This window comes from Phanerochaete carnosa, assembly GCF_000300595.1.
Source record: "Phanerochaete carnosa HHB-10118-sp unplaced genomic scaffold PHACAscaffold_11, whole genome shotgun sequence".
Taxonomy (NCBI): domain Eukaryota; kingdom Fungi; phylum Basidiomycota; class Agaricomycetes; order Polyporales; family Phanerochaetaceae; genus Phanerochaete; species Phanerochaete carnosa.
This window is the reverse complement of record NW_006767638.1, coordinates 1,177,609-1,191,825: the sequence shown is the minus strand read 5'-3', so window position 1 is coordinate 1,191,825 and position 14,217 is coordinate 1,177,609. Positions and strand designations below refer to the sequence as shown.

The 14,217-nt window shown below is 54.7% G+C and overlaps 2 protein-coding genes across 2 annotated transcripts; one reads left to right on the top strand and one right to left on the bottom strand.

Annotated features, from left to right (window-relative positions):
* Positions 1-1,130: 1,130 nt before the first annotated feature.
* Positions 1,131-6,677, bottom strand: PHACADRAFT_213599 (uncharacterized protein; the record flags this gene model as incomplete). Its single annotated transcript, XM_007400907.1, has 8 exons — positions 1,131-1,724; positions 1,778-1,946; positions 2,001-4,700; positions 4,761-4,998; positions 5,054-5,980; positions 6,031-6,170; positions 6,220-6,612; positions 6,661-6,677. 8 exons carry the CDS (start codon positions 6,675-6,677, stop codon positions 1,257-1,259), a joined length of 5,052 nt encoding a protein of 1,683 aa, XP_007400969.1. The 3' UTR covers positions 1,131-1,256.
* Positions 6,678-7,406: 729 nt separating this feature from the next.
* On the top strand, positions 7,407-13,901 carry PHACADRAFT_188239 (uncharacterized protein). The gene is made up of 14 exons (XM_007400906.1): positions 7,407-8,156; positions 8,206-8,313; positions 8,368-8,498; positions 8,552-8,629; positions 8,680-8,769; positions 8,823-8,866; positions 8,921-8,982; positions 9,039-9,353; positions 9,409-9,656; positions 9,707-10,158; positions 10,215-10,367; positions 10,419-10,640; positions 10,695-11,439; positions 11,493-13,901. Exons 1-14 carry the CDS (start codon positions 7,515-7,517, stop codon positions 11,605-11,607), a joined length of 3,405 nt encoding a protein of 1,134 aa, XP_007400968.1. The 5' UTR covers positions 7,407-7,514; the 3' UTR covers positions 11,608-13,901.
* Positions 13,902-14,217: the final 316 nt, after the last annotated feature.

The window sequence follows — 14,217 nt, the reverse complement described above, 5'->3', positions numbered from 1 at the left end:
CATTAAGTCCGGAGCTGAACGACCAGGAGGAGACCACTATCGGCTGCGGCATCGCTACAACAGTATGATCATCGTCGATAACGGAGTGGTCGGTGCGATGCTGGAGCCTCGAGGCAATTGGCGTGCCAGCAAGCAAGGTGGTCAGAGTGTCCCGGAGACTTCATATTCAAGATATGACGCATACTGCTCACAGGACGACCAGGTCTCGGAACGGGACGAGGCATCCGAGGCTCTCTTGAATCGTCAATGGGACCTATAGACTGAAACTTGGGGCGCTGGCGCCGGCCAATGAGAATTTTCTACTTTCTTACAGGTGGTTGCGGTGCAAGATATAAGTACCCCATGAGAGCACGAAGCTTGCGGGAACCTGAATATCCTATCGTGCGAGAGAGATCGGCATTTGCAATCGTCGTACGCGGTATTTGTTTGCCTCTATTTGTACCCGAAGTTTCATCCAAAGTTTCGTCGCTAAGCTTACCTGGTTACCAACCTTCTACACTTTACAAAGAATAATAGCTATGGGTGTACTGCATGGTTTCAGCCATCTTGAGAACATCTGAAGCAATATATCTTCTCAACACTACGACATAACGTCAGCACTGAGATCCACTACATGGATTCAAGCAACGGCATTTAGTGAGCACGTTCACAGTGGACATGCCTTCGTATCCTTGGCCACAAGAGCAAATCGCTTCGTGGCTCGGCTTTTGCTCAAAACGGTCTATGGATTTACCGCGCGAAGACTGTTGCTACGTCGCAGTTCTTGCATCGCACTAGATTCACCTGACAACGGTGAAGGCGTTCAGAGTACACCGCCAAAGGTCGCTGACGCACCCACCATGTGTAAAAACGCCTGGTGGGCTGTGTGTGGTCGCGCGGGTAGTTGGGACGCGTGCACCACGCAAACGCTTCGGGTGGTGATGATGTGACTCTTAGCCTAGTATATTGGTGTGCCACGTTGTACTTTGATTGTAGGTCGATTCTGAGACCCGTTTACCCATAATCACAATGGCAGTCACCGGCGTACTAGTCGAACTGCCCTAGCTATATTTTATTGATGGTATGAACTGACACAAGTCTCTCGTGCGTATGGTGCTTAGCCCTCCTAGAATGCACCCAGGTATAAGAGGCACGATATTCCTCTTTAGAGCAGATGATGGTGTAGTAGTATATGCAGGGAGTACAAGGGTATAGGAGGAGTACAGATAACGGCGCACATATTAGATCCTCTAGGTTAGAATGCTACATGCAAATCCCTAGTGCCGCCGCACAAGAGCAACCTGGAAGTCCCATCCACCAACTATATACTTCAACTCGAACAGTCGTCGAATCTCACGCCAGCCCGAGCTCACGTCCCCGACATCGCTAGGGTCTGAGACGACATATACAAAATCTGCCGGGCTTAGCATCGAGCGCAGCAGCGAACCGATCAGGAACGCTATCAGCGCAGCGATGAGAACGGTCGAGAGCGGGTACGCAGGTACGTTCTCGCGCGGCGCAGACAGCGTCGCGACAGATGGACTCGAAAGTTCCGGCAAAGCGCCCGGGGGCTTCGACGACTGCACGGAAACGGTTGTCGAGCCCGATAACGACCTGAGAAGCGGACGAGAAGGCGCCGTGAACCGCGTCAGAGGGTTCGGGTATGAATTGAGGAAGCGTAGAAGGCCGCTGCTCGCACCGTCGGCGGCAGCTCCATCGTGGGAAGCCGTCATTACCAGTGGTACCTGTAGCACGCGGCAATTCAGTCGATGTAATTCGCAGGTAGCAGTGTACCCACCTTCTCATCAGACTCGAGTGAAGTGGCAGGTGGTGTGTCCGCGGCCTGGCCTACAGTGCTGTCGTCTGTGGACGCATCTGTCGCAGGAGAAGGAGCTTTGTCCAAGAGATGAGTCGTCACCGCTATCGGCGACTGCAGCTCTGGTGGAACCGCCTCATTTGATGCTGTCCTGTAAAACAAGACTCAGCGTGGTGAGCATCTGGCGATCAACGGGACTGCATACCTCACGAGCAAGTCCATCTTTGATGTACGCCCATCAAGAAGTTCATCTCTGCCGATGCTCGTCAGAGATTCCTTCTCGCTCAGGACCGCGACTTCCTTCCCATCAACTGTAATGCTGTCGAGCTTGTCCTTTTTTTCTGCGGAAGGCAAAGCAGCGGGCTTGACTTCGACGGAAATGACCGCCCGGCCGTCCTCAAGGTCGAGCACCCACTGAGGTTTAGGCGGTGCGCTGCGCGTCTCGCCGGTCAGCGGATCCTGGATCGTGGACACCTGGTACTGCGCAGTGGGCAGTGTAAGCCGCAGCAAGTGGCATGGTGGGCGATCTGTGTTGAGGCCCGAGGACAACAGTGGGGACGGGGGCATGGTGAAAGCGGCAACAGAGATGGGTAGCGCGTTCGCGCTGACTTGGTCTTCACCTAGCGACGAAAGCGATAGACTCTGCTTGCCCTTGTCAATCCTAGAACGTAGCACGACTGCATAGCCAGCCGGATAGAGTTTAGTGTCCACAACCAGCTCGCCGACCAAGAGGTCCGTCGGGTACTTGACTTCTCCGCGAACGGTAAACATCGACGACGAACGCATATCGCGAGAGTCAGAGCGCCTCGTCGCAGGCGGGCTTCGTGGAGCGAAAGCCGAAGGTGATTCCGGTTCGGAGCCGGGAGTTGCGCCGTCTACACGCGACGGTGTCTGCGGGCGCACGGTCATCGAACTCGGCCTTGGTGTGCGCTCAGCCATGTTGAGCGTCGGTGATTCAGACCTTCTGCGCGATGTATCGAGCATTAATGTGCTGCGATAGGATCGCTCCGCAGGGGTAAACTTCGCCGCCACCAGAATACGGTCCTTGTCTCGTCTCCGGACAATCCACGAGTCTTCACTCGAGTCTGATTCCGTCTTGCTTGAGATCAGCAGGCCAGATGGTGGTATGCGTGTAAACGGTGGTGGTGAAATATTCTTCAAATAGCTCTCTAGCTGAATAATGCTCCTCGGTAAGGACGCGTTGACGCTGGAATTCACCGCCGCAGGAATCGAGCCGGCATAGTCGACAGCGACGACTCTCGTGCATCTTGTCGATGGAATGGCGTAGTTCTCCGAGCTGTACGGGTCCAGCGTCTCCAAGATCCACCCGTCAACAAAGACACGACCAACAGGCAGCTGTTGTGGGTTGTATTTCGTTTGTGCAAACGACTCGACGGACTCTGGCGAGAAAGATGCGGATACGAGGAAGATCGCCGTCCTGTTGTCGCTCGCATGCTCTGGGTCGCCACCGGGTCGTCGGGGAAGATTGGCCTGCGCGAGCAAGTTTGCCAAGTAGAAACCACGATCACGGAAGGGGAACCCTGCCCTGTGGACAGCAAATGCGGTATAAGACAGCGATCCGAACGACTCAAAGACCTTCGCAGAGTCGAAGCGTGTGTCCCATTGCTTCCTCGACTCATAGCTCGCGAGAACGTTCGCAATCTCGTCTGCGGAGACCCCTTCGATAACCTTCTCCGCCTTGTGGACCGGAATGACAGCTGAGATCTCCGGCTCAACTTTGCGATACACCGGAAAGCCGCTGCCGGCGGCCAACGTCCAGCTGTCGCTCGCGGGTCGCGAGTGCAAACCTTGGAGGTACGACAAGGCCTCGAGCGCGTACTGCATCGGTGGCTTAGAAGCGGACGGCGTCGCATCTGCGCCAGCTGCGATCGCTGGGGTGACGGCGGCAACGGCCTGCTGTGTCGTCGTGGTTGCTTGTTCGACGGCGTAGCTCCAGTATTTGGTGAGCGCCGTCGCAAATGCCGGAGTTGAGGTCGAAAGCTGTTCTGGGCTCGCAGGTGCCGATGAGGATGTGCCATCATCAGCCGTGTTGCTCTCGTCGGCGTCCCACTCTGCCTTGCGCCGTCGGATGACGCCCATGACGGGCGGCTGATCGAGCGGTATGCGGATGGGCTTAATCCGCTTCTGCTTCGCAAGATTCTTCATCTCCTTATCTAGCAGCTCTTCAACGTCCACCTCTACCTTTGCACCATTGACCATGACCAACCCCTTCTCCTTTGCGACGCCTTGAGGAGATCGCCGTACGATTACCTGGAGACGTTCGTCGCCTGCGTGAATAGCGTCGTGTGTGATGGTGAGCCAGAGGCCGCCGCCTGCCGATGAAAGGCGATGCCGCCTCAAGGCCACGATCGCCTGTGGTGGAGGATCGATGACTATATCGAGCGAAGTCGCCCAGTTGTCCAGGTCACAGCGGAGCTCGCATTCAACCATGGGCGTTGGGGTCGAGGGCATTTCGTTGTTCGTCTCAGAGTTAGCTGACGATGTTCGGCTCGGGCTGCCCTCATATTCAATCCGGAAGCTGCCCTTGTCATGGTCGTACCGCATGTCGTTCGCCTTCGCGCCTTCAAGACGGGTAACAATGGGTGGCCCGCCACACTTGATCGCGAATTCACCGATGCCTGCAACAGAGGATATCATTTGCTGTGGTATTGAACCTTTGTTCGACCAGCCCTTTGGGTCTGACTGCTCCAAGAGTGTGACGAGAGTCGTTGTAGGCGAAAGTGCTTCTATTGCCCATCCTTGCAGGTCAACTTGGGTACGGATTACGTTAGGATCGACTGGAGGTATCATTGGGAACAGGTTTGGATCGTCCGCGGAGAACGAGAATACGTGGATAGTAGTTGGTGACTTGTACACCGTTTTCAGCACGACAGCATCCCGACCACTAAGAAAATGGTCATTCAGCATACAGTCAACGAAAGAGCGTTGGTCGATCATGACCCACTTTACTGGCCAAGCCGGCTTTGATTTGTGATGCCACAGCTCGGTGAGCTGGTTAACGTCCTCCAGAAATGCTGCGTCGTCATACAGCTTGTCCCAAAACACTCGAGCACTGGGCGTGGATATGGCGGCGTATAGGTCCCAAAGTCCAAGGCCCACGAACGTCGCTTCCGCCCTATACACCACGAGGGTCGGGTCAATGGAATCCAGCTGTGCTACCGACACGCCTTTGGCCTCGGTAGCTACGACGCAAATTAGCAACCACGCGATAGGTGAATATATGCGCCCAATACTTACTCCGCTTCCACTTAGCTTCCGGTTCTTGAAGCAATGACGAGAAGTAAATATAGTTTCTCTTGACACGAGAGAGTATGGACCGCTCCGCAGCGGCCGGGCGCTCGGTAGTCACCTTCGCAATTGGTGGAGGCTCTGGAATCGTCGACGTACTGGATGTGCCGATGGTAGTAGATGTGTTTTGGGTCGACTGGGACCGGAAGCTGACATCGGCCAAGCTCGTTGTGTCCTGCAGAATGGACTTGGACATGAAGTACGAAGGGTCGCGCTCCTCCACTTCTTCGATTGATTGCGGTATGCCGTTTAGACGCCATCCGCTCGATGGGCCAGAGACCTCGATAACGACGCGAACCTTCAGCACCGAGTGGTCGTTTGGAAGAGACGCGTGTTTCACACTGAGCACCACTTTGTCCTTGTTCTTGTTGGTACTCAACGACGACTTGTCTCGGAAAGCATGGGCCGTCCATGGCAGGTGAGCAACCTGATCACAGGATGCCTTGGTGGTGACCTGCACGTCCCAGCCCTCACCAGAAGGCAATGCCCACTCAACCGAGCGGGTCAGTCGCCGATGCTCTCGGATTGCAGACAACTCTTCCAGGCCTTGTTCACCAGGAAGGGCATGCGTCTGTTTCGAATGATCATCGTCTTCGGGAACGATAGAGTAGTCCACGGTCAGAGCTTCCCTGTCAACTTGGAAACGAACTCGCTCCACGGATACGCCGTTGCCGTACCCTGTAAGCAAAGGTATACGGGGACCACGGGTCTTGACAGTCTTGTAGAAGCCGACCATCATCGCACAGAGCTGCTGTCCGAAACTAAAAGTGGTGCCGAAGTTCCACAAGGCGCGGAGATCGTGCTGCCAAAAGCAGGTGAAACGGAGACGAGAGGTGCCGTTCGCCTGTTGGACTTGTTGTATACACCAAGCAAAGACTGTATGCGGGTCAAACATGAAAGCCGAATGACGGGACGATGATACTCACGACCTACTTGAGAGCGAACATAGGGCGGGGAAGGTCTCAGGTAGGTTGGTTCATCAGGTGAACGAGGGAGAGATGTAGATATGTCGATGAGGGTCGTTGCATCATTAAATGTTCGTGAAATAGTGACAGCGTCTCTGGGACTGTCCTTTTGTGAGACAGTTGAACATGCCATTGCAACATGCTGCGCACCTCGCGGGCCAACCCAGCGTAAAGTTCGTCTTCGATATCCTCGTTGCCTGATCAAACATCTCAAGCAACTGCGCCCTTTCCACTGCAGTATCCCATTCCTTCCTCAACTCCGGTGTCGCCAGTACGGCCTTGCATGCCTCAAGTGTCGAAGTCGCCTCATCTGCTGCCGACACGTCTAAGACTGCTCGATACACAGGCTCTCCCTTGACTACTTTGCGATGGAGCAAGACATCAGTGAGATGAGGCTCTGCCGAGGCTCTTCCTTTGCCCTTTACGCTAGATTGTGAACCTTCAACATTAACCCGCTTCCACTCCGGCGCCGAGTGCGAAGTGAGATGCTGCCTGAATGTGGTCTGCGCATTCTCTAACGCTTCATACCAGGACTGTCGCAGCCTGAAGGCATGTAAATATTTCTGGCAGTGTAATCAAAATAACACACACCGAGTTCCGTCGAGCATGACACGGTGGTCAAATGCAGGAGCTGGGATCGTCTCATTTATCACGTGGGCAGTGCACGTCAGTTTATTTGGATTTGTTAGGATCCAAAGGCAATGGTTTCCATACTAGGACGTATGTCTAGATCCAACCTCCCTGCGAGGACTCAAACTAAATATCCAACCATGCGTCCAGGTTGCTTTCCCAAAATCAGAGTTCGTCGGTGAGCATATATCTCACTGGGACGCTGATATTCTCCCAACACATCTTCCTCGGTAATTACGGCGCAATTACGGCGCAATCACTAATTCTCTAGACGTTAGTCTACATTGAAATCATCTTCAGCTCTCGCATGTCCTCAGACAATCTCGGCTTTTTCAGAAATTTTCAATAATCTCTGTACCGTCTCTAAGTCAACTTGTCTTTGCGACGCAAGCTGACCTTTTTTTCTCTTTCCTTCTCGCCAGCAGAAGGGCGTAAAGAAACTCCTGCCTGGATTAATCACGTGCTATCATGACGTAGTTCACACGGTTTCAGGTTGTACGAGGCCCCGAGCGAACGAGGTAGCAGCTCGCCTGTGCTACGTTGGATTGCTCAGTCTGGGCCTTTGCATCGAGGATTGGTGCAGTCGGAGCACATAATATTTCTGCCGGAATCCAAGCTGAATGTGGACGGAGGCCCAAATTGACATCATCTGTTTTGGCCTTTAGGAGTCTAGAATTGGCCAGATTCCCGCGGCTTTGGATTGTTCCTGACATTTCTCAGTTTGGGTGCGATCGCCCACGCAGCGTTTACAGTTTCACGCCGCCATCCTGAACGTCTGCAAGCACACCCCGACGTCTCCCTGACCGTCGCTGGTCATGCCTTACAGGTCCCGTCTCTCGTTGGCTAGTGCGATGACCACTTCCTCCTCGAATCACGTCGAAAAGGATGCTCCGGCGAGGGGCACCACGGGAGCTGCTACACCCCAAGACGATGATGAAGAGGGACTACCGCCTCCAGTGCAGGCAGACTACCCAGACAGACGGCCGAAGAAGAAGACAAGGATAAGCCTGGGGTTGCACGTACGCTGGGATAGGTTTCTCCGGAAGCTTGGATCTGGCACAGCGCCGTCGACGTCCTCAGCGTTGGACGAAAGCTCAGGGGACAGCACGGGATACAACCGGTCGAGAGGGGGAGCTGCTGGTATGGACGAAGAGGAAGAGGTCGATGAGGTGGTGGTCGACCGAGAGTGGTCGGGGGAAATCAAGAGCAGCGTACACTCTGACCATGGAGGGAGTCCAGAGAAGTCGCACGGTAGCAACCCCCAGCTGGGCCATGGCGGGACGAGCACCGACAGAGACAGCTTGGCCATACACGCCGACGGCTGCTGGGCCAACTATACGCTTCTCATTTGGCTCCGTTATCGAATATGGCCAGCAGCATACGGGTTCTTCTACACCCATTTTCTGGACGAAAAGTCTGAGAATCATTATAGGAAGGAGAACTGGTTCCTGCGCAAGGTCAGTGCCACCGCTTTTAACACAGTATCGCCGCTCACTCTCCATTTAGTCATTAGCGCTTTGGGCCGCGGGGTTCTACATCGTCAACTGGGCTCTTGCGGTAGCCTTCACTCCAAAGCACCCAGGAGACCTTGCAGACATAATATTTTTCTATGGCGTACGTTTTTCGCCTGGCATACTGCTGGCAACGTGTACTTAATCTGGACTGTAGATCTCACCTGCCCTTACGTTCCCGCTGTTCTTCATGGTTGTATACGACTTCCCGCGAGATCGTCCGGTGTTGTATCAGATCTACCTGGCGTGTTCGACATGGATGTGGAGCATATATCAGATCGTATTTATGTGCGTATCACGATCAGCTCTTATAGCCGCTGTTGTTCAACGTCACGATATAGTTTCTGGTGCGGGTTTTACACCAACGGCGTAGCCAGCCCAATCAACTGCGAAGGTAAAGACTTCTTGACCACGTTTTAGTACGTCTCTCTCGACCTCGAGCATGCACCAGAGCTAATTTATTCGATAGCTACACCTCTGCCATGCAAACTATCGCGCTATTTGGTCTGAGCTTGAACCGCTTCCCTGCGATGGTCGGAATTGTAGTGTTCACAGCACTGTGAGGCTGATCCTACAATATGCTGCGATCGTCCCACTCATCCTCACCTCCAGCTCGTTTGGTCTTGTAGTTCCTCAGAAGACGAGTTTCGTGCGCAGTAAGCCGAGTTCATCCTAGCGGCTACAACTTCTCTGACTTGTCTTTTACTCAGACGTCATAAACTTCATCATTTTCCAGTCCTTCCTTCTCTATATACACTACATGCGTGAGAATGTTGGTGCATCAACGCATATACCCCGAGCTATGCTAACTATATACCGACTTTCTAGGCTGAGCGTCGCCTGTACACTCTTAGAGATCAACTCAAGATCCAGTTTCGTGCGACACAGAAAGCACAAGTTAATGAGCGCAAAGCCTCGGATTCGAAGCGTCGCCTTACATCCTACGTCTTCCACGAGGTCCGTGTCCCCTTGAACACAGCGCTGCTGGCCGTACAAAACATGGAGGCCTCCGGCACGATTGCTAGAACACAGGACATCGAGTTCAAGGCGCTCGAAGGAAGCTTGAGCATGATGTCCAAGGTACTTAATGATGTGCTAGACTTCAACCGCATGGACAGTGGCCGCTTTGAGAGCGTCTTGAAGGTGCGCATATACTCATCTTGAAGGCTCCCCTCAGTCCGCTTACGCGCCTATGCAGCCATACGCCTTCCATCAGGTCATGCGCTCGCTCTTCATACCTCTGCGATTGGCTACGGACGCCCGCGGGCTCGAGTTTGTCACAGATTTCGACAGGAATATCAACGGAGTTGCGCGTAAGGCACTGTTAGAAGCGCGGGGCGAGAGCGCGGAGGCTATTGCGAAGCAGCTTTTTGAAAATCCAGATGAAGACGGTATTGTCGTCGGGGACGAGACACGCCTTCGGCAGATCATAACGAACTTAGCGAGGTGCGACGAGGCTCCCTCTAGCGCTGTGCCACAGACTGACTCTTCTCCAGTAACGCGTGCAAGTTTACGCCCGCCGGAGGCAAACTCATGATTACTACGAAGCTCGTGATCCCAAATCTTCAGCCATCAGAGGACGAGAAGGAGCCGGAGGAGATTGAGAAAGAGCATCGTGATATCTCCTCTCCCGGAATCACAGAGAAGGGCAGCAGTTTCGATGTGCCGAGCACGACTGCTGCCGGTAGCGAGCGTCCTGGCGAGTTCTCCGTCCCTCGTCCCTTGTGCTTCGTCCGCCCCGCTGACAATGTGTCAGACATCATGGATGAGAAGCACTCCGAGACTCGTTCTGACAGGCGTCGTCCAGGGCTGTCGCGCTCCCTACTCTCGCAGCACGACGTCATGTACTCGAAGCCGACACCGCTTGAGTGGATTGTCGTGCGCATCGAGGTCACTGACACGGGATGTGGCATTCGGCCCAAGGACATGGTTCAAACTAAGCTATTCTGTAAGCGTGCATGCTGCCGTTCTGATCGACCTGTCGCTGATTATTGCTCGTCGCAGCTGCTTTCAATCAGACCGAGATGGGCAGACAGCAGGGCGGAAAGGGTACCGGCCTCGGGCTGGCTCTTGTTCGCCAAATTGTTAAGCGTAGCGGTGGCCGTCTCGGCGTACGGTCGAAAGTCAACGAAGGGTCGACATTCTGGGTCGAACTGCGTACGTATTCATTCTGCGCTGTCCTACATGTCACTGACAGGCTGTATCTAGCATTGGGTGTCGGTAGCAAAGTTGCAGCCGGCCTGAGCACGCCTGACGCAGGGAAATTTTATTCAGAACTCAGCACACCTGGCGACCGACCCGATTGTGGGTCTCCCCGTGTGTCGATGTCGACGAGGAGTTCGTTGCCAGTCCTATCTCCTATACCGTCACCACAGACAGAGCCTTTTCGCTCTTCGTCCGTTTCTGTGCTACACGGTATCATGGACCAAGGTCAGTTATGATGCTCATAACATTCCAGAGTTTACTTAGCACCAGTATCTACAGGAGGAATGGTCGAGATCTCAACAAAGAAAGACGGACATGGCCGACCTCCGACCCGGACAATCGGCGACCCTTCGACAGGAACGGAGCCAACTCGCACGCGGTCTTTACTGACAGGAGGAACCTCGTCTCCTGAGCCGCAGACACCTCCCGAGCGTTCAGCACCACTCACCGAAGAGTCGCCCGACCCGACGATCAAGCCTACCCGACTGGAGCTACCAAAACCCAGCAATTTTGTCATCGAGGAACACATGCGTGAGACCACTTCTGTCAACGGTAACGCCGGCGCCGTCGCGCAGGGTCTCACCCCTGGCAGCACTATGTCGTCCGGCTCTGCATCAACGTTGGTAGGGTCGTCGGCACAGTTCGAGAGCGGCATGCGCGTGCTGGTCGTCGATGACGACCCGCTCACACGCAAGCTCATGTCGCGCATGCTCACACGTCTCGGCTGCAAGGTGACAACGGCGGAAAACGGCGAGATCGCCCTCGACCTGATACTCAACCCTGCCGCACGCCCGACGCCGTCGTCTGAGGATACGGGCAGCAGCGGGCTCGTGTCGAACGACGGCCAGCTGACGACCGACGAGCGGTACGCGGTTGTCTTCCTTGACAACCAGATGCCAGTCATGTCCGGCTTGGAGGCAGTGGCGAAGCTGCGCCGGAGGGGGCGCAAGGATTTCGTAGTCGGCGTGACTGGCAACGCCCTCTTGACGGATCAACAAGAGTACCTGGATGCTGGAGTAGATCAGTACGTATAATCTTCCATCATCGTTGCTGACTTGGTGCTCATCGTTCCGCCAGTGTCCTCACGAAGCCTGTACTTGAGAAGAGTTTGAAGGCGATGCTTGCTATCGCTGACGAACGCCGGAAGCGCGGCACGCACATACACGAACGCTCGATGTCGCCTTCCTCATAGTAAAAGCTACGTACCCGGTACCCCCGGGCCATCTTAATGTTCCTTCAAAATATCTTATATCCTCGTTCGTTTCGGGTTGCTTGTTCGGGTTGCATCATTGTCGCACGCTTATCTTGGACTATCTCACACATATATTCATGATATCCGTTATCACGACACACATCACTACTAACACTCATGATAATGTATGCCCTACATATCCTAGCTGTACCTCGTATTTGTAGTCATATTAGTCGAATTTTCCACGCCTCACACACGCAATTATGTTACTGTGCATTCATAGTTTCCAATTGACATCCTCTGCAGAACAGATCTAGTGCCATAGAGAAAGTTCACTTACGCTATGGCCCGCAGCTCAGCGTACATTGAAGTTGAAGTACAGTACTCTTGAGTTGACACCACAGACTCATGATAAATAAAGACCGGACACTAGTACTACTAGCTCAACGGGAAACGCACAAGCACAGGCGGTGCGCCGCTGCATGCTGTGACACAGCGAACGAAAGGGTTCACAAGCGTGAGGTTATACCGGCACGTACTACAAAGTGCACGTTGTGTAAGACCATGGGGCAAAAATGTTCAAATGTACACTAGTACGTCTGTCGCGGAAAGAGTATAGAAGACGAGAAAGCCCGAGAGGAATGAAAACGGGTAGCGGTAGGCGATTCCCCAGAGAAGCCAGTTCTAGCAATCTTCCCCCGACCGCTGCCCCTTTGCCACGTACACGCACACGCGTCCGCCACCCCGGGCTCGAAGCTGCGGCGGCACGGCAGAGCGTACGAAAGAAATGAATAACCAGAGAGCACGGAAACGGAGCAAGGTGTACAAGGAAACATGTGGTGTGCACTTTCACTGCGTTCTATGAGACAGGGTATATGAAAGCTCGTGCAATCAGCTTAGATGCCAGCGTAGGCGTCGTCATCGTCATACACGGTGTACGCAGAGGGCGGGCGTGCTGCGGGGGCGCCATTCGTGGTACGATGGACGGGCTCGGGCGCAGCGGGTGATCTGACACCCGCGGCATGCGTCTCATCCGGGAACTCCACGGAGGCGGAGAGCGGCGATGGTCCGTGAGCGGCAGGTGACGACGGGAACTCCAATGACACAGGGGAGAACAACGAATCCTTGCCAGAGAACTCGGGCAGCTTGGGCGGCGTAGAGTCGATGCGCGACTTGTTTGAATACGCCGGGGACGGCGGGCGGGGCAGGTCATCAGGGTTAACAATAGGCATGCTGTGCTCTTCGGCGCGAGGGTCGGAGAATGGAGAGCCGACATCTTCAACGGGGGACGCGACGAATGCACCGGGTGCGTTGCCAAGGACTGGGGACATGATTGGGGACACTCTGCCTTGGGTGCTCACATTCAACGGGCGCGGCTCGGTAACCGAGGGGACGACCTGATCTTCCTTCGTGATGATTTCATCAGCTGCCGCAACAACGAGCGGAGTGGGCAGAGGCAGGGGAGGCTCGGTCCGGAGATGGCCGGAGATCTCAGCATACTGGGCAGCCTGGTATGGCGAGACGCTGGAGCGGTTGAGGTCAATGTAGTCGGTTTCCGTAATGTCGAGTTGTGTAGCAGTCGCAGTCATCGAAGATTGACGTGTCGCGAAGCTGGAGCCACCAGGCTGCAAACTGAGCGGCACGTTTGATGCGGTAGAATTCTGGCGAAGCGGAATGTTAGGACCAAGCGAACCTTGCCTGACCGGAGAAATTGGGTTCAAAGAATCCTGGCGGTTAAGCATGTAGTCCGCGCCGTTAGAACCTTGGCGACTAAGCATGTGACTCGCGCCATTCGAGACCTGACGACTGAGCATGTAATCAGTACCGTTTGAGCCCTGGCGGTTGAGCATATAGTCCGTTCCATTTGAGCCGTGGTGTTCAATATAAGCACTAGCCTGCTGTTGAGCGAGCTGACCTTGAGGGTTGTAGGCAGAATTGTATGGACCGGGGCTGACCGGGGAGCCGAGAGGTGTCTCGCCCATGGGCTGGAAAAACGGCTGCGCCGAATGCGAAGTGACGGGAGACCAAGCTTGAGGGGGCATCGAGATCACCTGATCAGGGCCAAACCCGCCCGGGTAAGGGGATCCATAATAGCCTTGGTCTACATACTGCTGCTGACCGCCGAAGGAAATGGGACCGCCAGTCATGTGGGGTACAGCCGTGGGCGGCGGCGGCGGGGTCATACCGCGGAACTCACGTGGAGTAGGCTCGTCGGGGAGGAACATGGATTGGCGTCGCAGAATATCTTCTTCTTCATCACGGCCGGAGCGACGCTGCACGCCGTGTTAGGAAGTGTGATTGTGTCTTGAGCGTACTGCGACTACTTACCATGAAGTACGTCACGGCGAATATAATGCCCGCGAGACCAGCAATGACCGCAACAACAATGCCGATGATGACCGGGACCTGCACCGAGCTTGTACCAGTGGCAGACGGAGAAGCGGACGCGCCGGCCGAGGTAGGGCTAGGCGAGCCAAGTAGAGGCGAGTACAAGTACTGCGTAGAGGTACCAGCATTGGTGTTCACTACCGGGATTGAGGCACCCAAGCCCCCCACTTGCTGCTGTGTCTGAGTCGGAGTCTGCGAAGACCGTCGTCAATACAATACTGC

Coding starts and splice junctions, on each gene's coding strand:
- PHACADRAFT_188239 (XM_007400906.1), top strand. CDS start 7,515: ATGCCTTACAGGTCCCGTCTCTCGTTGGCTAGTGCGATGACCACTTCC. Junction 8,983..9,038: donor TACACTACATGCGTGAGAAT/GTTGGTGCATCA, acceptor CCGACTTTCTAG/GCTGAGCGTCGCCTGTACAC. Junction 9,657..9,706: donor ATCATAACGAACTTAGCGAG/GTGCGACGAGGC, acceptor ACTCTTCTCCAG/TAACGCGTGCAAGTTTACGC.